Raw genomic sequence first — 24812 nt, forward strand, 5'->3', positions numbered from 1 at the left:
GTCCAAGGCTACTATAAGTGCCCGCGACCTTGACTAAAGTGCTCACACATACATCTACCACGTGGCCTACATCATCGGTGGCTCAGAGGTGGTTTTACTTTATTGGGGCAGGTTACATTGGGTTGTGGGGTCTCTCTCTCTCTCTCTCTCTCAAAGATTTTCACATGGCTCCTCACTCTTTGGAGCCTCACATCTTCTCTTGTCTTCAGTCTTCTTGTCGTGGCAGCTTCTCTCCACGCGTCCATGTCTTCTTTCAGTCTTCTTCTTGTGGCAGCTTCTCTTCTCGTGTCCATGTCTTCCTTTAGATCTTCTTGGTGTGGATCTTCCTCTTGGAAAGAGATATTCTTCTTCTTTCATGGCTGGGGCCATGAGCTTGTCCGTCAGGTCTTTTTGCTCCATGTGAGCAACATGTTTCAATGTTTTGTTGACAATTTCTTTGGGCTTTTGATGTTCATCTTATGTAATTATGCAATGCAAACCCAAATTTATGCGGGATGTCTTACCTCTTGCCTTATTCTGGACAAGGGCAGTGTCTGATCCCATATTTACACTGATGTAATGTGCCCAATACATAATGCATATAGCATCCATTCTTATGCACATTCCCAAATGCAACTCTGGCTGTAAATAATCTTGAATTTGAGTGTAATTTGCAGGCATTAACTAAGGGTTAAATGCAAAATGATGATTTTCACAAATTTATCAGCACAATTTTACCAGAAATTACATTAAATCAAGGGTAACCAAATTTATCAGCATAATTTTACCAAAAATTACATTAAATCAAGGGTAACCAATTTGTACGGGATGGTTGGAGTATCAAACCAACTCCGAATTGCAATCTAAAGTTATAGGGATCTGTATCAGATACCTAATGGTTAATTTAAACCCTCAATTGTACCAAAATATAGTGATTAGCATTGACTAATCACTGATTAGTAAATTAATCCATTGTTTTGTGTGCAAAAAACAGAGTATGCGGGGAGTCCAGATCTGGTGCCTTAGACTTCAAATGAGCTCAAATGCTTTCAAAGCCATCAATAGCAATGAGTCTAGTAGAGGAAATAACACAAGATTTGACCAAATATTGAAAGCTTAATCTCTGTTTTACCAAAGTCACCTGCAGATTTGATGAAGAGCTTGGATCTCACTGTAGACTTGATGAAATTGAATTTTGTCTTCACCAGCTTGTAGAGCATGCTTGAAAACACCTTGGGCTAAGAGGAATTAGAGTTATTCATCCTGAGTGAGTGTAGATCTGAGATCTTCTGCTGAAAAACGGAGTCTGCTAAAACAGCGATTTCTCCTTCATCCGACGGCGGTTTGCTACGTTGTTTGGATGAGCTTGAAGAGCTATGAGATACCTATCATGTGCTAGAAGGGTTTGGCCTAATTTTATGTGTGCAAGGAGAGGGAGCTCCTCCACTCGCTGGGGGTACAGAAGCTAGTTGAAAAAAGAGGAAAAATTATAATTTTCTACTAATCCTAATTAGCAAAATAATTAGCAAGATAATGGGCTCACAAATTAGCATGGCTCTGATACCATGTTGAAATTAAAGCATTGTGATGAGCTATGGTGGATCAAACACTAGAATCAACATCATTAATAAAGTGATTAGTAAATAATTAAGACATAATTAGTGGGTAATTAACAAATAGATTAATGTAGGTATGGATAATCAAAAACCAGCAAATTCTCATTAGGGCAATGCCTCAATTTATAGAGTTTACATCAAGCATCTAATCCCACTGATTTCTCCATGATTCACTCCACCTCTTTTCCCTGATTCTCTCCACCTCTTCACTTTTCCCTGATTCTCTCCACCTCTTCACTTTTCCCAAAATATCTCCACACTTCCCAAAATATCTCCACACTTCCCAGAATATCTTCACACTTCCTAAATCTTCTCATGCTACCCTTTATTCTCTCCCAATAGATTCTTCTCACCTTTTCACAGGTTCTTTCACATTTACACATCCTCTTCCTCTTTTCCATAAATTAAATCTATTAAAATTCTTCTTAAAATTACATAAAAATAACCATTAATTCCTTTAAGCTAAAAATTCCACTTTTCTCATCTAAACATTTGAATTTCAATATAGTGGGAATTCCTCTTTTATCAATTTAAACTTATCTATGCAAAAAGATAAATTTAACTAAATTTTTCTCTTAAAATTTAAATAAAAATCTCCATTAATCCCTTTACACTAGGAATTACACTTTCTTCATTTAATTAATTGGATTCCAATATGGTGGGAATTCCTCTTTCATCATAAAAATTTTTCTATACAAAAAGATAAATTTAACTATATTCATCAGAAGCAACTCTTGCCGATCTAGGATGCGAGCCTTGTGGACTCCTTGTCAAAGCGATAGCACACGTTGGAGTGCTCGGGCTCAGATAGGTGTGTATCTTCTTGGTTCAAGGAGTGGTAGGGTGGTAGCATGGCAGGCTAGACCCACGGGATTGGAAGTGCTTATGAATCTGGTAAAAGTAGAAATTAGATACACCACTAGAAAGTGGGAGGCAAATAAACTGATGCTTTCCAAACAAAACCCAAAAATTGTTTGAAAACTTAGTAAACTTTGATAAAACGAGATTTGTTTTCTAGAAGAGGCATTCCATGATCAAGGGATAGAGTGTCAGTAGTCTCTCTGAGTCATTGATATGACTTGTATCCGTGAAAATTATGGAGGGATATCCCTGGAGAAATCATACGCATTTCCTAGTGCGAAGTCTATTCCAGAACACTTACGAGAGAAGCTGTTGGAATAGCTCACATTAGGATAGTGTCATTGGAGGACACTTACTTGGAGGAATCATTCACATCTCCTAGAGTGAAGTCTATTACATAATAGTTACGAGAGAAGCAATTAGAATAGCTTACATTAGGATAATGACGCCCCGAGTGAGTTGCTCTACCCTTACGCTAGTCTTCCATGGGAGTTGTTATGAGTGTTGATAAGGAGTAGGGGTCTCACAATATGGTTCACATTTTCTTCGTATAGTTGTTTAAACAACATGGTATACCCAAGAGTATTATGAGGGATAGAGGTCATATAACAATTAGTCTCTTTTGGGGAGAATTGTTGGTAATATGGACACCAAGTTGGGCTTTTCCTATCATCGTATCAAATAGATAGTTATAGTGAAATAGCAAGTACATTTGTACTTGATATGCTGAAATTCTTTGTGCATGACCATAAATCAGCATGGGAAAAGTATTTGCCACCAATGAAGCTCACCTATAATAACATGGTTCATTCATCCACCAACAAACCATAGTTCGAGATCTTCCGTGTGGGAAAGCAATGCTACCACCCATCCTTATATCGAAGGATAAGATTTTTCCAACGGATGAGTACGTAACAGATCTTCTTATTGCACTACCTCAAGTGTGGATAGTCATGGAGAGATCTCAAGAAAAGCATAATAAGGCTCGCAAGCAAATCGATCTTAAAGAAAATGATTGGGTGTTTCTAAATTTTCAAAAACAATCAAGAAAAGACGTGATGTATCCAAAGTATGATGGACCATTCAACATCACTCAAAAGATCAACGTTATGGCTTTGAAACTTGAATTGCCCAATCATTGGAAGGTCCACAATTTTACACATGAGCTTCTTGAAGAGGTACGAGGGGCTTGAGATTATGGACTATCTAAGATCCACTAAAAGTTAATGATCTAACGAGGTTTTATTACTCAAGCATAATATTTTTCACAAGAAGCAAAAGCTTGCAAGTGGCTAACTTTGGAGGCCTTACCTTGAGAAGTTCAAGAACTATCACGCCATTCATTCTAAGTGGTAAAATGAAGCATAAATTAAGAAGTATCCAACACTCCTTGAAATGTACTTGGATGCTTTTTAGTTTAAGGAGAAGGCCAACAAGATGTCACTAGCTTAACAATGATCCCAAGATTATGGCTATGTAAGATACTCAGAGAATTTCGGAGGGTACATTGGAGACCATCCGTAGTGGTCTACTATGCCAGAGAATGCTCATAGTTGGTCCATCAAACACTGATGACCGTATTCCCACACTAGAGATAACTCATGTCTTGAATCCATGGCATTGGTGTATAAGATCTATAACCTTTTACCTACCACCTTCGGAAGCGAGGACAATCCACGACAGCATGGGAGGCTATTCTTCATTTTGTACGTGCCCCTTAGCATCTCTTTTAATCAACGCTGGAAACTGTATTACCAATATGATCACCCGTCCAGGCTTGCGAAATCATTACTCTCTTGCTACCTGTACCACTGTACCAGCTTCATTTTAATGTATGTCTTTCATATGCTTGCATAGACATGCACTCAACTCTGCTGCCTGATTTGAAGCTACGCAAGAAGACTTGTTGACTAGTAAGAGCTGCACCAAAGCTGCCTAAGACTTGAAGAACAGATTTGGTATTGCTCGGGATCAGCCGATCTTCAACACCTAATATGTTGCGGCATTGTTCTTGGTAACATTGTGCCATTTCGAATTACCTAGTTGTGTTTGATGAAGTTAATAGTTAAGTATTCCAAAATCCACTCTCCTCATTACACAAGTCAACTAATCAAGAGTTTACACTCCTCTACCAAAAAAATAAATGAAAGCTGATAGTCTAGGCAATGCCTTTAAGAGTGAACTTTAGCAACACCAAGATCACCTATTTAAATGCTGTCATAATAAATGAAACAGCTACCATAATCACCACACCGGCCTCACATCTCAACCCAACACTTTAAGATCAGTAACGACCTCATAAGGTCAACCTCTTATACTAATCTTTCTGTGTGTGAAAACCCAACCACTTCCATACCACTGGATAAGGTGCATTCAGCACCTGCAGAAGCATTTATTCTCACATGATTCATGTATCAGAATCGATGACTTTGCAACTCGTTCCTTGTAGCAGAGCAGGCACTAATGCCTAAGAAATGGACTGGCCTAAGCCATACCTGTAACAAACCAACACAGAACCATGAAGGACAACCCCTTACACTGCTCTCTTCTTTTGTGTACAAACCCACCCATTTCCATTCGACTACATAAGGTGCATTCAGCACCTGCAGAGGCAATTATGCTCACATAGTTAATGTATCAGAGTCGACAACTTTTCCATTCATTCCTTGATACAGCAGACCAGGCACTACTGCAAATGGGAAAGACCTCTAGTCCTATATATCACGCATCAATCTCCCATAAAACACTAAAACCAGTTCCAAAACCACCAGGTAAGACCTCAAGTACTGTAAATTACTCAGCACAAATTCCCAAAGGAATCAACCGAATGAATGCCTTACTTCCAAGGCCAGTCCCTAATAGACAGCTTTTTGGTGCCAATTTGCCAACAAAATCAACCAAATAAATGCCTTACTTTCCAAGGCAAGTGTAAGCTTTGGGTGCCAACTTCCAAAGAATTCAACCGAATGAATGCCTTGCTTTCCAAGGCCAGTCCTAAAATGCAAGCTTTTAGGTGTCAACTTCCCAAAGAAATCAACCAAATGAAGGCCTTAGTTTCAAGGCCAGTAAAGTCCTAGAACGAAGGTAAACCACAACAGACTTACATGGGCATTCAATTCAGTACAGAGACCATGATAGTGGGATGACATGTTCTAAAACAAGCTTTTTAGCTCTCAAGCAAGCTATTGTATTGAGACAGCATTGTATGTTCACATTGAGCACATCATTTGGAAACTAAGGGCACACTCAGTAGGAAATCTGTTATTTTAAACTCTCCTTCCAAACCATTCCTAACGTTTTCAACGCCTACACTCACTCTTCACCTGACAGGCTGTTGGTTATAGTGGCTCTTCTCTTTCTTCTTTGCAGCAGCAAGCTTAGCTGCTCTTGCAGCAGCCTCAGCTGAAGCTGCTTTGGCAGCCGAATCCCCTTCTTTAAAGGATTTCTTCTTCTTCATAGATGAAAGCTTTTTCAAGACTTCCTTTCGGTCTGCAGGCCCTGCATTGCCCTCTGCATCTTCAATGGCCGGTTCATCTTTGGACACCCCATTTGTATCCTGGGCACCCTCTTCTTCCTTGCCCCCTTTGAAAGATTTCTCTTTTTTCGCCTTACGCCTTTTAGAGCTTTTGCTTTCAGCCAGAGCTGGGCCACTTTCTGCTTGGCCGTTGACTTCACCATTTGCATCATCCTCCTTGACTTCAGCTGCTTCCATAGAATCTGCAAAAAAAGACACAGAGAACACACAACATAATACATTCATGAAAAGATCTTTTTGTACACGTCTGAGTTGGCACAACTATAAAACCTCCTCCCCTTGCCACTTCAGAGAGGGTAGTGCATATGTAAAATCCATACCAATTGTGTATGCTACTTCCAAAAATCATCAATCAAACAATTGATGACGTTAAGTATCATATGTATCCATGGAGAATTCATGTTACTTCATCAGCCTCCTAGACTCAGAGTAAGTGTAGATTTACGAGTAAGGATACTAACACCTTAGTGGGCAAACCTACATGCATGCACAATCATGCTAAGTTTCTACCACCTGTCTTGAGGTAAACTGAATTGCTCCCTCAAAGGACCGACTTGTTAATTAAGCCCGTCTTTAGCACAATGTGTCTACTCGTCCATAAAAATTTGGCTCAAAATTGTACTGCTTCCCACTATAAGTTCTCCCTTTTACTAGTGGGATGTGAAGCCTTTCACCATCTAACAAAAACAGGGCCACAATGCACCGTTCTCACAAATGCTTTCATTCAATTATGCTCCCATTGTTGATTATGTCAAACTCCTACTTCCATTCAAGATCTCAAGCACAAAAAAACCACATGTGAGATGACGCAACGCACATGGCACATAGTGCAACAGACACTCTTGCATAGTCACAAGGAACATTTCATACATTTCGTCATTTCGTCGTTTTTAACATGTTTCGTTTCGTTTCATTTCATCTCTACAGATGAAACAGAGAGGTTTCAAAGTGACACACGTCAAATCAATTAAGGAAAAGTGAGAAATCAATGCGAACATAGGAAATTTCAACAATTGGGTATGAAATTACATGTGATAGAGCGTGAAGGTATGAAATTGGGATTTATAAATTAGGGACAGTACGAAACTTCAACGATTGGGTGTGAAATTAGGTGCCATCGAGATTGAAGTACGAAATAAGGATTTATAAATTAGAAGGTGAGAAATTGAAGAGCTAGTGGAACCAAAGAGGTTTCAAAGTGACACTTGTCAAATCAATTAAGGAAAAGTGAGAAATCAATGAGAACATAGAAAATTTCAACAATTGAGTGTGAAATTAGATGTGATGGAGCTTGAATTACCACGAGCAAAAAGCAATACAGAACACACTTGCACATAGTACTTGTGTTAAAACAGTATTTTTCCCAGCCCTAAAAAAGGGGTATTTTTGGTCTTATTTGGGGATTTTTGTCTTAGCTGTTGGGTATTGGACTCACACACTCACACACACAAACCTGCACATTAGGGTTAGGTGCAGGGTAGAGAAGCTCACACATACAAATGAGAGAGAGAGAGAGAGAGCCAAAAGTGTGGTATCCACAAAATGCAAGTCAACCCTTGCATGTGTGCCACATCCATATAATATAGAACTACAAAATATTATATGTGTCCTTTCACACTTGATGTCCAAGGGGAAAAACCACATGGGAAAAAGTGCCCTTGGTTAAGCCCTGTTCACACATAGCACTACTATAAGTGAGCATACATATGCCTACAAATCCCCCCTGTAGTGGAAGTGTGAACCTGTACAAGGGTAGCAGATCACTCTCTGTATGAGAGTAAGCCCAAAGCTTTGCGGAAAGCTTCAAACTTTTCTCGAGGTAAAGCCTTTGTGAATAGATCTGCAACATTATCCTGTGTAGGGCAATAAGATAAACTGATCTCCCCTGCATGTAGCCTCTCTCTGACATAGTGATAATGAATCTCTATGTGCTTGGTACGTGCATGAAATACTGGATTTCGTGCCACGGCCATAGCACTCTGGCTATCAGTGAGAATGGTGGTGGGTGTCTGCTGACACTCACGAAGATCAGCCAATAGTCTCCTCAACCATACACAATCTACTGTAGCTGTAAAGACTGCCCTGTACTCAGCCTCACAAGTAGATGTAGCAACAGTGGGTTGCTTTTTACTCAACCAAGATATGCATGAGCTGCCAAGAAAAAAACAATTCCCACTGGTGGATTGCCTGGTATCATAATCACCAGCCCAATCTGAATCACTGTATGCATAAAGCTGCAAGCTGCCCCCCCGAGATAGAACAAACCAAGATCTAGGGTACCCTTAAGATATCGAAAAATGCGTTTGACTGCTTGCCAATGCTTTGTGCCTGGGCTATGCATGAATTTGCTCAACAAAGACACCCCAAAAGATATGTCAGGCCTCGTGTTACACAAGTAAATGAGGCATCCCACTGCCTGGCTATAAAGGCCGGCCTCAAAAGACTCTCCAATATCATGCATAGTAAGCCGTACACCTAATTCTACTGGAGTAGAAATGGGCTTACATTCATCCATGTGAAACCTTTTTAGCAAACTTTTATGTACTTAGTTTGCTGCATAACAATGCCATCATCTGTATGCATAAACTATATGCCGAGATAGTAGTGTAAAGGCCCCAAATCTGACATATCAAATTCAGCTTTCAAATCAACTTTGAAATCTGAAATTTGTGCTTTGTTTGTACCTGTAATGAGCATGTCATCTACATACAAGATGACTATGAGAATATCGGCATTGGTTTTCTTCACATATAATGTGCTTTCAGCTGGACTATTCTCATAACCTTGGCTGGTTAGATGAGCATGTATCTTATCATACCAAGCTCTTGGAGCTTGCTTTAACCCATACAATGCTTTGTGCAACCTGCATACTTTATGTTCCTCACCAGGAACTACAAAACCAATGGGCTGATTTACATATACTTCCTCCTGTAAATCCCCATTTAAGAATGCAGTTTTGATATCCAATTGATGCACTTTCCATCCTTTATGGGCAGCCAATGCAATCACAAATCTTATTGTGGTCATTCTCGAAGTAGGAGCAAAAGTCTCTTCATAATCTATTCCCTTTTTCTGGGAGTAGCCTTTAGCCACAAGTCTTGCTTTGTACCTGTCAATAGTACCATCAGACTTTCTTTTGACTTTGTACACCCACTTTGTGCCAATTACATGCTTGCCTTTAGGCAATTCCACAAGATCCCATGTATTATTCTTCATGATAGAAGAAATTTCAGCTTGCATAACTTGCAACCAATGCTCATTTTCATGTGCTTCTTCATAAGAAGAAATCTTCCACTTCTTCCACAGAAGGGGGCTGAATGGCTGGCTGTTCCACATGTTCTACATGTGGATTTTCTTGTGTAGGGGCTGGCTGATCTGAATCCCCCCTAATTGCAATGGGTAAAAGTCCATCAAACATGTCCTGTATGCCTGTATCATTATTTTTATACAAGCTGACCATGGGCTGTTCTGAATTTTCAGCAAATACCACATCTCTACTGACAAAAATCCTTCGTGTAGTTGGATTATAAAGACGGTATCCTTTGCTCTCATTGCTGTAGCCCACAAAAATGCATTTAATTGCTTTGTCATCAAGCTTTGTTCGGAGTTGTTCTGGCACATGTGCATATGCCAAACACCCAAATGTACGCATATAATCCACTGTTGGCTTTCGGCTATACCAAGCCTCAAATGGTGTTATGGTTTTCAAAGCTTTTGTTGGACACCTGTTCAACACATGAGTTGCACACATTATAGCTTCCATCCAAAATTTGTGAGGCAACTTTTGTGCTTTCACCATGCATCTTGCCATCTCCATGAGAGATCTATTTTTCCTTTCAGCTACACCATTCTGCTGCGGTGTATAAGGCACAGTACATTGGTGTTTGATGCCCTTTTGAAGCATATAATCCTTGAATGCATTTGACATGTATTCTCCACCTCTATCTGAGCGGAGTGTTTGGACTTTACATGCACACATATTTTCAGCCATTGCTACAAAGTGTCGAAAGCATGTAAACACATCTTCTTTTGCTTTCAAAGGGTAAGCCCAAGCAAACCTGGAGTAGTCATCAATGAATGTGACGAAGTAAAGATGCCCCCCTATGGATGGTGTCCGCATTGGACCACATACATCACTATGTATAAGCTGTAATTTACTTTCAGCTCTAACAGCTCCATCTTTGGGGAATGGTTTCCGATGCATCTTTCCCAAAATACACCCCTCACATACATGTCTTGGCGGAGACTCAAGAGGCGGCATACTATCAACCATATGATGCTTCTGCAAAAGCATCAAACTCTGAAAATTTACATGCCCAAAACGAGAAGTGACTATTTCATAACCCTTTGATGGGTCTTTTACCAAACACTTCCCATCTTCAAATTCAACCTTTAAACCTTGGTCGTTTATGGCTGAGACGGAGAGCAGATTTTTCTTTATCCCTGGAACATACAATACATTTTTCATACATATATTGGCACCATTGGCTGCAATAAGTATGACATTACCAATTCCCTTTACTGGATATGTGGTATGATCTGCACATGATACAGTGCGGCCATTTGAAGCATAAACCAAGTGCTGAAATACATCTTTGCATGAAGTGATGTGGCTCGAAGCACCACTATCAAAATACCATGATGCATTCTGTCTGTCAGATGCAATGCAAGACATATCAGTGTCCGAAGCACTTGGTGTGTCACTAGTGCATGTGACCAAAAAAGTGTACTCTTCCTGGATTACATTAGCTGATTGCTGTGCTTTGTCATCCGAAGAGTCTGCTACTGCATTGCCTGCTTCTTTCTTTTTCTCTTTTGCAATCCTTTTCCTACATTCACTGATGTAGTGTCCAGGCCAAGGTTGATGTGTACGTACTGTACGTACTGTACGGTACGTATTTGTACATTGTTCCGTACAGATAAAATTTTTGTGTACGTAAAAATACGTACCATTGTAAAAAATATCAATCTATATGGCATTTCATATCAAAATAAACATAAAAAGATCCAAATACATTTTAAATTGTGAGAGAGACCTACAAGACAATCTAATAAGGTCTTTGCTAATACGCATTTGATTAGTAATCACAAAACCCTTACCAAGGTTGCATCCGTACGTACGTACGGATCGATCCGTACCGTACGGAACGTACTGTACGGATCCGTACGCGTACGGATCCATCCGTACGTTTATTTTTTTTTTTAAACCCCTTTTTGACCTTCACCGTGCGATTTTGGCCTTGTTTTGGAATTTCGCCTGTTTCGCCTACAGCGCTCTGTTTCGCTCCGTCTCTGCACACTGTGCACATTGCAACAAGGTAATTCACACGCTCTCTCGCTCATGGCCTTGGTCCCTCATGATGCATCTCTATCTCGTACTGTACTCTCTCTCTCTCTCTCTCTCTCTCTCTCTCTCTCTCTCTCTCTCTCTCTCTCTCTCTCTCTCTCTCTCTCTCTCTCTGCCAATGTACTACATGATTAATCTCGTCTCTCTCTCACTCACTCCCGAGTCCGGGGTCCCTCTCCCTCTCTCTCTCTCTCTCTCTTTCCTTCTTTGGAGTATGCTCTACGCTCTCCCTCTCTCTCTCTCTCTCTTTCTTCCTTTGGAGTATGTACTCTGCTCTAAGCTCTCTCTCTCTCTTTGTTTGTGTCACAGAGCTTCCAGGATCCAATATGCCGAAGCCATGCAACCCCTACTGGCAGGAGCACACGAATGTCATCCGTGTTATTAATACGCCGACCCAAGCTGGTTCTGGCACGCGTAGATGGCAGTGCAAGTATTGCAACTTCGAGCTCACGAGCACAATTTCTCGTGTCGTGATACACTTGACAGGTATTGGCACCACCGGCAATTGTGGTGGGTGCAAGCAGGTGCCGCAGGATATCAGAGACAAGCTCATTGCTGAGAATTCATCAACAGCAAAGGGTTCAAAGAAGGTAAGGGGCAGCCAGCACACTCAAGATGCACTTCATGATGCGCTTGTGGGGGAGATGGGTGATTCTTCCACACAAGATAGCCAGTCTACAGGGGGCAGAAAGAGGGCCCGTGTCATGCAGGAGGGTGATGAGGATGATGATGCACATGTGCTGAGACAGAGTACTTTGCCTTCACGTGTGTCATCTCTTTCGTGGGTGAAAGAGAGACAAAAAGTGGCTGAGATGGAGATTGCAAGCACTCTTGTGGAGTGCAACATCTCCTTCAATGTACTGAGGACTGATCAATGGAAGAGAATGGTGAGGGCCATAGCAGAGGTTGGCCACACAGACTCGTGGTCCGGGGTGGAGTATAACAAAATGCGTACCACGATGCTTGAAGAGCAAAAAGCCTTGATAGACAAGGCATTGGTACCTGTCAAGGCAAGATGGCAGTCTTTTGGGTGCACCATCATATCTGATGGCTGGAGTGATATGCGTAGACGACACATTATCAATATTTTGGTGTCCTCATGTCTTGGCACATACTTCTTGCGGGCTGTGGATGCAGGAAAGACAGGAGAATCCATCAGTGCTGAGTTTATTTATCACCACATCAGACAAGCAATTTTGGATGTTGGGCCAGAGAATGTGGTTCAAGTGGTGACAGACAATGCTTCAAGTATGGGTGAATTGGTCGAGGCAGAGTTTCCTCGCATTGCTTGGACTCCTTGTGCTGCACATTGCTTGGACCTGCTGATGGAGGATATTGGAAAGTTGCCATGGGTGCAACCTAATGTTGCAGATGCCATGAAGATTACTACATTTTTCCGAAAAAAACATCAGGCTTTGGCCATCTTCAGGAGCCATAGTGCACTTGATATGGTGCGACCCTCGAAGACCAGGTTTTCTTATATGTTCTTGGTCTTGCAGAGGCTTTTTAGATTGCGGGACCCACTACTACAGACTGTGGTGGACCCGAAATGGAGGTTTATGCACCATGCACAGACAGAGGCCACTAGATACATTCAGCGGAAAGTGCTTGACGAGGCCTTTTGGACAGAGGTACAGAGCTTGACGGTGGCATTGCAGCCTATCCATGTCCTCCGACGAATCACAGATATGGAGGGCTCTACTCTTGGACTGGTCTATCATCTCTTCATGGAGATGAAGCGCCATATTGCCACCTGTACGACATTGACGGAGTCTCAGTGAGTGTACACTTGGATATTGTTCTTGGTTGATTATATTAATATTAAATAATATGCACATTGCAACAATGAACAATATGTTTAAAGTTATATTATATAATGACTGTTGGAATGTTGGCTTGTCAATTTGTAGCCGTGGTGACATCCTGGCTATTGTAGAGTGGCGATGGACATTTATGAGCCGTCCCATTCATGGGATGGCTGCATTGCTTCATCCCTTCTACAAGAAGCCAGAGCTGTTTAGTGAGAGCACTCTGCTCACGCAGAAAGACCAGTACATCAACATAATGTACGACGAGGATGAGCAACTTGAGGTTGATGCAGAGATGGTGAGTTTTATGAACAATCTAGGACCATCCTTTGCTAGAGCGGTGGTTTTGAGAGAGGAGGCGACGAAATTTCCTCTCACGTGGTGGCAGAGCTATGGAAGACAAGGTCTTCCAAAGCTGACTCATCTTGCTCTCCGAATCCTCTCGCAGGTACTCTTGACTCTTTCACAATTGCATCCATCTTTAAAGTTTGATTCATTAAGGGTTTTGACTCCGAAATCGTATTGTGATTCTTGATCGTAGGATTGTTCTGCTGGTGCTTGTGAGCGCAATTGGAGTGCCTACTCCTTGGTTCACACGAAGATCCGCAATCGACTTAGTACCGCTCAGCTGGAGCGATTAGTGTATTGCCGAGCTAACATGAAGCTCGTGCGAGATTATCATGCTTTGGGGGCACCCAAGCAGGTATATTTAAGTTTTAACTGTCGTACGTCTTTTGACACATTTCAATATAAGTCATTTCTTGTGGTTCTGACTTGTCGGATTTTGCTTTTCCACAGGCAGATCCGACCCATGTGAAGATGGTGCCAACCTCTACTGAGGGCGACGTGGAGCAGCGTGTCAGAGACGAGCAGGCAGATATTATACGACTCCTTCATAGAGAGTTGGAGAGCATCGATCGTCGTGTCACAAGGTCACGCGCACGGGCTTTGGCGATACCTTTGCGTGAGGAGGCTGCAGATTCAGAGAGCGCTAGACGGAGGAGCATTGGTCGGGGGAAGCTGCCTGTTCGTACGCAGCGGACTGGGGCGAATGAGGCTGTTACTCTCATTCATACTCAGAGTGAGCCAGGAGATGATGATGTAGCACATGGATCTCATGATACATCTTTCACATCATCACATGTGCCCGTGATGGCAGAGCCTGAGTATGACGACGAGGGCAATGTCTTGGGGACTTGCTCTCTTCTGGTGCATCGTCATCATCATCATCTGATGAGGAGTTTTGACTCTTAGATCATGTTTCATTGTGGAGTCTAGACTCTGGACTAGCCCTTATGGGCCTTTTGAGGACATTTCTATGATGTAGTGTTGCAGCTTGCTATGTAGTATGTGCATTGTATTCAGTTTGTTTTGAATCTTGATGCATTTGCAGCCTTTTGACATGGATGAGAGTCGAGACTTTTGTTGTGTGAACACTGATTCATCAGTTTATATAGAGCTAACTTTTGTTGTGTGAACACTGATTCATCAGTTTATATAGAGCTAACTTCTAAGAGTGGTGATTGGTGATTGAAGATTGATCTCTGTCATCTGATTGAAAAATGGTTTTGGTATCTGATGTTTGATTTCTGAAGTAACAAGTTTTACAACATGCGGCAAGGGTTTTGTGATTACTAATCAAATGCGTATTAGCAAAGACCTTATTAGATTGTCTTGTAGGTCTCTCTCACAATTTAAAATGTATTTGGATCTTTTTATGTTTATTACTAATCAAATGCGTATTAGCAAAGACCTTATTAGATTGTCTTGTAGGTCTCTCTCACAATTTAAAATGTATTTGGATCTTTTTATGTTTATTTTGATATGAAATGCCATATAGATTGATATTTTTTACAATGGTACGTATTTTTACGTACACAAAAATTTTATCTGTACGGAACAACGTACAAATACGTACTGTACATTACGTACAGTACGTACACATCAACCTTGACCCTTACCGCATGTTGTAAAACTTGTTACTTCAGAAATCAAACATCAGATACCAAAACCATTTTTCAATCAGATGACAGAGATCAATCTTCAATCACCAATCACCACTCTTAGAAGTTAGCTCTATATAAACTGATGAATCAGTGTTCACACAACAAAAGTCTCGACTCTCATCCATGTCAAAAGGCTGCAAATGCATCAAAACAGACTGAATACAATGCACATACTACATAGCAAGCTGCAACACTACATCATAGAAATGTCCTCAAAAGGTCCATAAGGGCTAGTCCAGAGTCTAGACTCCACAATGAAACATGATCTAAGAGTCAAAACTCCTCATCAGATGATGATGATGACGATGCACCAGAAGAGAGCAAGTCCCCAAGACATTGCCCTCGTCGTCATACTCAGGCTCTGCCATCACGGGCACATGTGATGATGTGAAAGATGTATCATGAGATCCATGTGCTTCATCATCATCTCCTGGCTCACTCTGAGTATGAATGAGAGTGACAGCCTCATTCGCCCCAGTCCGCTGCGTACGAACAGGCAGCGTCCCCCGACGAATGCTCCTCCGTCTAGCGCTCTTTGAATCTGCAGCCTCCTCACGCAAAGGTATCGCCAAAGCCCGTGCGCGTGACCTTGTGACACGACGATCGATGCTCTCCAACTCTCTATGAAGGAGTCGTATAATATCTGCCTGCTCGTCTCTGACACGCTGCTCCACGTCGCCCTCAGTAGAGGTTGGCACCATCTTCACATGGGTCGGATCTGCCTGTGGAAAAGCAAAATCCGACAAGTCAGAACCACAAGAAATGACTTATATTGAAATGTGTCAAAAGACGTACGACAGTTAAATATACCTGCTTGGGTGCCCCCAAAGCATGATAATCTCGCACGAGCTTCATGTTAGCTCGGCAATACACTAATCGCTCCAGCTCAGTGGTACTAAGTCGATTGCGGATCTTCGTGTGAACCAAGGAGTAGGCACTCCAATTGCGCTCACAAGCACCAGCAAAACAATCCTACGATCACGAATCACGATGCGATTTCGGAGTCAAAACCCTTAATGAATCAAACTTTAAAGATGGATGCAATTGTGAAAGAGTCAAGAGTACCTGCGAGAGGATTCGGAGAGCAAAAGATGAGTCAGCTTTGGAAGACCTTGTCTTCCATAGCTCTGCCACCACGTGAGAGGAAATTTCGTCGCCTCCTCTCTCAAAACCACCGCTCTAGCAAAGGATGGTCCTAGATTGTTCATAAAACTCACCATCTCTGCATCAACCTCAAGTTGCTCATCCTCGTCGTACATTATGTTGATGTACTGGTCTTTCTGCGTGAGCAGAGTGCTCTCACTAAACAGCTCTGGCTTCTTGTAGAAGGGATGAAGCAATGCAGCCATCCCATGAATGGGACGGCTCATAAATGTCCATCGCCGCTCTACAATAGCCAGGATGTCACCACGGCTACAAATTGACAAGCCAACATTCCAACAGTCATTATATAATATAAATTTAAACATATTGTTCATTGTTGCAATGTGCATATTATTTAATATTAGTATAATCAACCAAGAACAATATCCAAGTGTACACTCACTGAGACTCCGTCAATGTCGTACAGGTGGCAATATGGCGCTTCATCTCCATGAAGAGATGATAGACCAGTCCAAGAGTAGAGCCCTCCATATCTGTGATTCGTCGGAGGACATGGATAGGCTGCAATGCCACCGTCAAGCTCTGTACCTCTGTCCAAAAGGCCTCGTCAAGCACTTTCCGCTGAATGTATCTAGTGGCCTCTGTCTGTGCATGGTGCATAAACCTCCATTTCGGGTCCACCACAGTCTGTAGTAGTGGGTCCCGCAATCTAAAAAGCCTCTGCAAGACCAAGAACATATAAGAAAACCTGGTCTTCGAGGGTCGCACCATATCAAGTGCACTATGGCTCCTGAAGATGGCCAAAGCCTGATGTTTTTTTCGGAAAAATGTAGTAATCTTCATGGCATCTGCAACATTAGGTTGCACCCATGGCAACTTTCCAATATCCTCCATCAGCAGGTCCAAGCAATGTGCAGCACAAGGAGTCCAAGCAATGCAAGGAAACTCTGCCTCGACCAATTCACCCATACGCTTGCAATTTGAAGCATTGTCTGTCACCACTTGGACCACATTCTCTGGCCCAACATCCAAAATTGCCTGTCTGATGTGGTGATAAATAAACTCAGCACTGATGGATTCTCCTGCCTTTCCTGCATCCACAGCCCGCAAGAAGTATGTGCCAAGACATGAGGACACCAAAATATTGATAATGTGTCGTCTACGCATATCACTCCAACCATCAGATATGATGGTGCACCCAAAAGACTGCCATCCTGCCTTGACAGGTACCAATGCCTTGTCTATCAAGGCTTTCTGCTCTTCAAGCATCGTGGTACGCATTTTGTTATACTCCACCCCGGACCACGAGTCTGTGTGGCCAACCTCTGCTATGGCCCTCACCATTCTCTTCCATTGATCAGTCCTCAGTACATTGAAGGAGATGTTGCACTCCACAAGAGTGCAAGCAATCTCCATCTCAGCCACTTTTTGTCTCTCTTTCACCCACGAAAGAGATGACACACGTGAAGGCAAAGTACTCTGTCTCAGCACATGTGCATCATCATCCTCATCACCCTCCTGCATGACACGGGCCCTCTTTCTACCCCCTGTAGACTGGCTATCCTGTGTGGAAGAATCACCCATCTCCCCCACAAGCGCATCATGAAGTGCATCTTGAGTGTGCTGGCTGCCCCTTACCTTCTTTGAACCCTTTGCTGTTGATGAATTCTCAGCAATGAGCTTGTCTCTGATATCCTGCGGCACCTGCTTGCACCCACCACAATTGCCGGTGGTGCCAATACCTGTCAAGTGTATCACGACACAAGAAATTGTGCTCGTGAGCTCGAAGTTGCAATACTTGCACTGCCATCTACGCGTGCCAGAACCAGCTTGGGTCGGCGTATTAATAACACGGATGACATTCGTGTGCTCCTGCCAGTAGGGGTTGCATGGCTTCGGCATATTGGATCCTGGAAGCTCTGTGACACAAACAAAGAGAGAGAGAGAGCTTAGAGCAGAGTACATACTCCAAAGGAAGAAAGAGAGAGAGAGAGAGAGAGAGAGAGAGAGCGTAGAGCATACTCCAAAGGAGGAGAGAGAGAGAGAGAGAGAGAGGGAGAGGGACCCCGGACTCGGGAGGGAGTGAGAGAGAGACGAGATTAATCATGTAGTACATTGGCAGAGAGAGAGAGAGAGAGAGAGAGAGAGAGAGAGAGAGTACTCAGTACAGTACGAGACAGAGATGCATCATGAGGGACCAAGGCCATGAGCGAGAGAGCGTGTGAATTACCTGGTTGCAATGTGCACAGTGTGCAGAGACGGAGCGAAACAGAGCACTGTAGGCGAAACAGGCGAAATTCCAAAACAAGGCCAAAATCGCACGTTGAAGGTCAAAAAGGGGGTTTTTTTTAAAAAAAAATAAACGTACGAATCGATCCGTACGCGTACGGATCCGTACAGTACGTTCCGTACGGTACGGATCGATCCGTACAGTACGTACGGATGCAACCCTGGTCCAGGCTTATGACAGTAGTGACATTTGCGCTTCTTTTTGGGCTTGTTTGCATCCCCTTTGTCAAACTTTTCACCACTAGAAGAGGGCTGTCCATGACCAGCCTTGCTAGACTGTTGTCCCCCATGCTTAAAGCTCTTTGCTTTACCCTTATCCTTGGCTGTAAATGCCTTTTCTCCACCACGGTTGCTCGATATGTTTGCTCTTGTTTGCTCTTCCTGCAAGAGTAAACCCACGAGCTCTTCAAAAGTGTTGGGATCACCACCTCCTCTCATCGACGAGAGGTTGAGAGAGGTGTGAAAGCCCAAGTAGGAAGGCGGTAAAGAATGAAGAGTGTTGGTGACCATCTGTCTGTCTGGGATAACCTCATCAATGTTGAGCAATTGTTCCTGCAAATCTTTCACTTTGGTGAGATGATCTGCCATGGAGTCACCCTCATCCATAGAAAGAAGATCCAATTGCCTCTTCAAGTAGGCAACTCTTGCCTCGTTGCGTACCTGATACATTGCTTCCAATGTGTCCCATGCAAGCTTCGATGTCTTGCATGAACGAATGTGCGGAATAATAGTCCTTTTCACTGAAAGGGCTATCAATGACATGGCCTGTGCATCTCTAGAGTCCCATCTTTTCTGCTCTTGTGTGGGAGCAGGATCTACATCAGGAGCTCTTTGAGCACCTCCCCTTTGAGGCGTGGCTGGTTGAATGGTATGTGGGCGTGTGTCATCACCACACACGATGCCCCAAAGCCCTTTGGCTACCAGCAAATTACGGATCATAAAACTCCAGAGGGAGTAGTTAGATCCATCTAGCTTGTCCTCCTGGGTGAGCACACCAAATACATCCGTAGCATTTTGTGCCATGTCAACAAAGTATAGCTGCAAGCAAACCAAGCACCAATGTGCACTGCCAGGCAACCAAATGTCCTGCGCAAATGTATGCATGCAAACCAAAGCAAGTGTAAACCTGCACCAAATTGTCCAATTACACTCAATGTGTATACATACGCGACAAATCGCAGCTGTAATGCCCAATTACATGCTCCAATCAGAAAATCCCCAATTTTTATGCACTCCAATCGCTTCAATGTGCATCTAATTGGCCAATTTTCACAAAAGCCCCAAATTTCTGCAAATGTATGAGCTTCAATTTGCCAATTTTGACCTCAATTTTTAAAACCCCCAAATTTTTGCAAATTAGAGAGGTTCAATTTGACCTCAATTTTAAAAAACCCCCAAATTGCAGGCAAAGCAACATGCCCAATTTTTTTTTTTTCAATTTGTTTTGAAATTGATAAATCCCCCAAATTTCTTGAATCCTGTACCACCTGCAAATTCAAATCTTCCTGGCAAACCCCCAAATTTGTTGAATCTGAAACACAGGTACCTGGGCAGCCGGGAAGACCTTGTTGAAGGTAGTCGTTGCAGGTGAAGGTGTTGGAGGGAGTTGTTGTAGGGAGTCGTTGCAGAGCACACTGAGTGCAGGTGTGAGCCGTTACGATGGCTGTGGGCAGCCGACGGGGAGAAAAGCAGACGGGCGCTGGCTAGCGAAGAGGTAGGCGGACAAGCGAGAGACCAGCGCTGGAGTCGCTAGCGAAGAGGTAGACGGAGTCGTGGGCTAGCGAGCAGGTAAGCGTTGTCATCGGCTAGGCATGCTGGAGTCGTGAGCTAACGCGAATGGCCTGTAACGGTCGACGGTGAGGACGGCAGGCGCGAACGGAGGGCGACTGGAGTCGGAGAAGCAGGTCAAAACGGGAAGCCGTTGTAGTCGCTGGCGGGAGCGAGACGAAACGGAACGGCAGCGCGAACGGGAGACGGTGAGGAGGGCAGCGCGAACGGGCGACGATGACGGCAAGCGCGAACGGGCGTTGGGACGGCCAGCCTGCAGCCGTCGACGGAATGGGACGGCTAACCTGTGCTGAGCGTCGACGGGCCTGGGCTGGACCACGGCAGCCGTTGAGGGCGGCGCCGCCCGCGAGCTGCGCAGCGGTGGTGGGCTCCCCAGTAGTGCCGCCCGATCCTGGCGGCCGGACGGCTGAGCTCCGACGGACGGAAACACAGCGGCGACGGAATCTGACAGACGGAAAAACGCAGGCGACGGAAATTGGCAGCCTGTGGACGGAATTTTGCAGAAATTTTTCCAGCAGCAGATTTCCAAGGCCAGCTCCCAGCTCCCAGCTCTCAGCTCTCATACCAAATGTTGGGTATTGGACTCACACACTCACACACACAAACCTGCACATTAGGGTTAGGTGCAGGGTAGAGAAGCTCACACATACAAATGAGAGAGAGAGAGAGAGAGAGCCAAAAGTGTGGTATCCACAAAATGCAAGTCAACCCTTGCATGTGTGCCACATCCATATAATATAGAACTACAAAATATTATGTGTCCTTTCACACTTGATGTCCAAGGGGAAAAACCACATGGGAAAAAGTGCCCTTGGTTAAGCCCTATTCACACATAGCACTACTATAAGTGAGCATACATATGCCTACATTAGCTGCTGGCCTACAACCTTTAGGCTGACCGACCAGCACTCCCCCTTGGTATATATAGCCTTGCCTCATCAATTCACCAAGAGTACCACTTCATTGCACATATCCGGTACCATATGTTGCTGTTGCTGCTGCTTCTGCCGGGCTCTACACATCACAGCTTCATCCTCCTCACCTGACATTCAGCACATCAGCGTTTCTGGTCTGGCCACACATCCGGACAGCAGCCCACCCTCTGCTACAGGAGCCCTCTCTGCTACATCCTTTACATCATCGTTTTACATCAGCCTTACATCAGCACTGACATCAGCGTTTACATCAGTGCTTACATCAGCATTTATCATCAGCAGATCATCACTGCTTACATCAGCACATCAGCGTTTTCTCCACAGCTCATGGGACAGCAGCCCCCTCTACTATACATAGAGCACTTCAGCGTTTTTGCCTCAGCTCTCACCATCGGGACAGCAGCCCACTCTTTGCTACATCATACCATCGGGATGGCAGCCTACTCTCTACTCATCTTCAGCATCGACATCTCCTCAGGTACGCAGCACCCGTGTCACCATAGCTTGCACCACTCGGGACGGCAGCCCTCTCTCCTCCTCACCTCCTTCAGGTACACAGCACCCGTGTCACTAGAGCTTGCACCACTCATGACGGCAGCCCTCTCTGCTCCTTAACACCTCAGGTACACAGCATCCTTGTCACCAAAGCTTGCACCCCTCAGGTACACAGCACCCTTGTCATCAGAGCCTGCACCCTTCAAGTCTTGCAGCACCCTTGTCATTAGAGCTTACTCCACCACCACCACTTGGAACGGCAGCCCTCTCTGCTCTTCATCTACCACCTCAAGTTCAGCAGCACCCTTGTCAACAGAGCCTGCATCACCTCATCTTCCGCTACCACTACCACCTCGAAGTGACTCTACTTCCACCGACGCAAGCCTTCGACATAGACTACCTCTCGGAGTGCTTTGCCTCACATCGACGCGAGCCTTCGTCATCGACCGTGCTTCAGCCCCGACATCATCTATGCTTCTGCACTGGTCTTTCTACTCTCAGTCACCTCACATCAGAGGGCTCTTGTACATATGTTCACTCACCATTATATGTAGACTCACTCACATATTTCATGCTGTGTTGTTTTGGTATGATCTCTCGTACATCTGGCCCTTTCGTCCTTTTGCCCTGACAGTAATTGTGCATTTTTTTCCTTAAACACACAATATTCATCCTCCCCCCCCCTTCCTTTCAATAGTGTACACCGGATGTTTACTCAATCTGCAAGTCTCAATTTCAAGCTCATTGAATCAACATCTCATCCTTCCAATCTGCCTATTTGACTTCAAAAACAGTTCCATCCTTGAACCTGTCACCATTGAGCTATCTAATGGTCCTCTTATCTTCTTGTGTGAGCTTTGGGCTCTGGATGAGCATACTCCGTAGTGGTGCTCCATCGCTGGGACTGGCACGGCGTGATTCGTAGTGCCAGGGAAGGGTGGATTGCACACGGTGTATGTTTCTGGATTACCACCGCTAGGACTGGCACGGCGTGATTCGTAGTGCCAGGGACGGGTGGATTGTACACTGTGTGTGTACCTGGAATTGACTTTCCGGTGGGCCTGTTTGTGCCCGGAAATGTCAAGTATTGTGCAAGTACATGAACGGAGATTATCCTTTAACAATGTTGCATTGTGCACTCATGTTTGCCTGCCTTTGAAATGTTTTCGCGTGAACTGGTTTCGTTTGCATGCTTGACATGTGTGTCTAGCTCAGGGTTCGGGGACGCCCTCCCGTGAGCCGTGGAATGCCTTGTCTTCTGACAGGTTTTGTGGCGTGTGAACAGGTGGGAAATCCTTATTTTAATAAGAGTTTTAAGTTATAAGTCTTATAACTTACAGGTTTCATACTTCATTAAAAGTAGGTGGACACTTTATAAGTGTGGGCACCTTCTTTTGGCCTGGGCACCCTTTTATAGCATGTGGGGTGGGGGTTGGCCACCTACCCCACCTACCACACCCAATCCTTTGCATGGGAGGAAGGCGCCTCACTTCCAGCCCTCTCCCTTGCATTTTGGAGGAAGAAAACACATCTGCTTGCTGGGATTTAGAGAAAACAGGCTGGAGCACTCATTATTTGCTGATTCTGGTCGTACAGCAGGTACAGCAAGTACAGTACTATCATTATTGATGGGGAGAAAACCATAATTAGGGTTAGAGTTCATTCATAGGAGACATACACAGAGAAGCAAGGGAGAGAGAGAGAGAGAGAGAGTTGTGGGGATAAGTCAACTCATGAGGCATGAGTGTGTGACTCCCCTATCACACATGTATATTGCACTAGTACACATAGTGCACTTAGTACATTAAAAGTACTAAGTGTACTATGTACTATAACTTATGGGCTTGTACACACTATAAGGGTGGGCATTATGCCTTTACCCCAACAACCTCCCACTTAAAGGCAAAGTGCCCTTAAGTAAAGGAAAAGAAAAAAAAATCAGCATGTACATGATAATATACAAGGCCATATCAAGGCTGAAAATAGCCTCATCCAATGCCCATCAAGTGTCTGCAATGAGCAAACCGCTCCGGAGGCAAACTCTTCGTCAACAGATCAGCCGGGTTGTCATCCGTGTGAATCTTAACAAGCTGAATTTGCTTGTTCTCTATCACCTCTCTGATGAAGTGATACTTCACATCCACATGCTTCGTCTTTGCATGAAAAACAGGGTTCTTTGCCAACTGAATGGCACTCTGACTGTCACAATGCAACAATGGAATATCCCCTGTATAACCCAAATCAACCACTAACCGAGATAGCCATAATGCCTCCTTGCAAGCCTCTGTGGCTGCAATATACTCGGCCTCTGTAGTAGATAAGGCTGTGCACTTCTGCATCCTGGATATCCATGACACAGCACCTCCTGTGAATGTAAACACATAACCGGTAGTAGACTTCCGGTTATCTGGATGACCGGCATAATCCGAATCCGTGTAACCATGCACTAATGCATCCTGTTTGCCAAAGCAAATGCACAAATCCTGTGTGCCCTTCAGGTATCTCATGACACCTTTCACTGCTTCCCAATGCTTCTTGCCAGGATTGGCCATGTATCTAGAAACCACTCCCACTGCAAATGCAATGTCCGGCCTAGTAGCAACCATGGCATACATGAGACTGCCACAAGCTGAAGCATACGGAATCTTGGCCATATCAGCCCTGTCTCTATCTGACTGTGGGCTGTCCATAGCACTGAGTTTCACATATGGAGGCAAAGGAGTACTAGCCTTCTTCCCCCCGTCCATATTGAACCTCTGCAAGACTTTGCCAATGTATTCCTTCTGAGACAAATACAACACATGCTGATTTCTGTCCCGAAGTATCCGCATACCCAAAATGTGATTTGCATCACCCAAATCCTTCATATCAAAGGTTTGATGCAGCCTCTGCTTCAAGGCATCCATCTCTTTACGAGATTTCCCGGCAATCAACATATCATCAACATACAAAATGAGAATCAAGAGATTGCCATCCAAAGCTTTCTTGGTGTACAAGCAGTGATCAATGTCACTTCTCCTGAATTTATGAGATTTCATGAATGTATCAA

The 24812-nt window shown here is 43.9% G+C and overlaps 4 protein-coding genes across 4 annotated transcripts in view; 1 reads left to right on the forward strand and 3 right to left on the reverse strand.

Moving 5' to 3' along the window:
- Positions 1 to 5604: 5604 nt before the first annotated feature.
- Positions 5605 to 24812, reverse strand: part of LOC147611006 (uncharacterized) — a 37527-nt gene continuing 18319 nt past the window's right edge. The window contains exon 3 of the mRNA XM_086785651.1: positions 5605 to 6173. Coding sequence (XP_086641777.1) covers positions 5776 to 6173 — 398 coding nt within the window. The 3' untranslated portion in view covers positions 5605 to 5775. The remainder of the gene's footprint in view (positions 6174 to 24812) is intronic.
- Positions 13130 to 14211, forward strand: LOC147611007 (uncharacterized; the record flags this gene model as incomplete). The annotated part of the gene is made up of 3 exons (XM_086785075.1): positions 13130 to 13594; positions 13688 to 13849; positions 13945 to 14211. Coding segments are annotated over exons 1-3 (855 nt in total), but the record flags the coding sequence as incomplete, so codon positions are not given.
- LOC147611008 (uncharacterized) lies at positions 15373 to 16094 on the reverse strand. The gene is made up of 2 exons (XM_086785650.1): positions 15963 to 16094; positions 15373 to 15874 (listed from the first exon to the last, which is right to left on the reverse strand). Exons 1-2 carry the CDS (start codon positions 16005 to 16007, stop codon positions 15419 to 15421), a joined length of 501 nt encoding a protein of 166 aa, XP_086641776.1. The 5' UTR covers positions 16008 to 16094; the 3' UTR covers positions 15373 to 15418.
- LOC147611009 (uncharacterized) lies at positions 16208 to 18278 on the reverse strand. The gene is made up of 2 exons (XM_086785077.1): positions 16699 to 18278; positions 16208 to 16565 (listed from the first exon to the last, which is right to left on the reverse strand). The coding sequence occupies exons 1-2, from the start codon at positions 18219 to 18221 to the stop codon at positions 16208 to 16210; spliced, it is 1881 nt and encodes a 626-aa protein (XP_086641203.1). The 5' UTR covers positions 18222 to 18278.

The sequence above is a fragment of the Cibotium barometz genome, chromosome 48 (assembly GCF_041138505.1).
Source record: "Cibotium barometz isolate CiBa-2024 chromosome 48, ASM4113850v1, whole genome shotgun sequence".
NCBI lineage: Eukaryota > Viridiplantae > Streptophyta > Polypodiopsida > Cyatheales > Cibotiaceae > Cibotium > Cibotium barometz.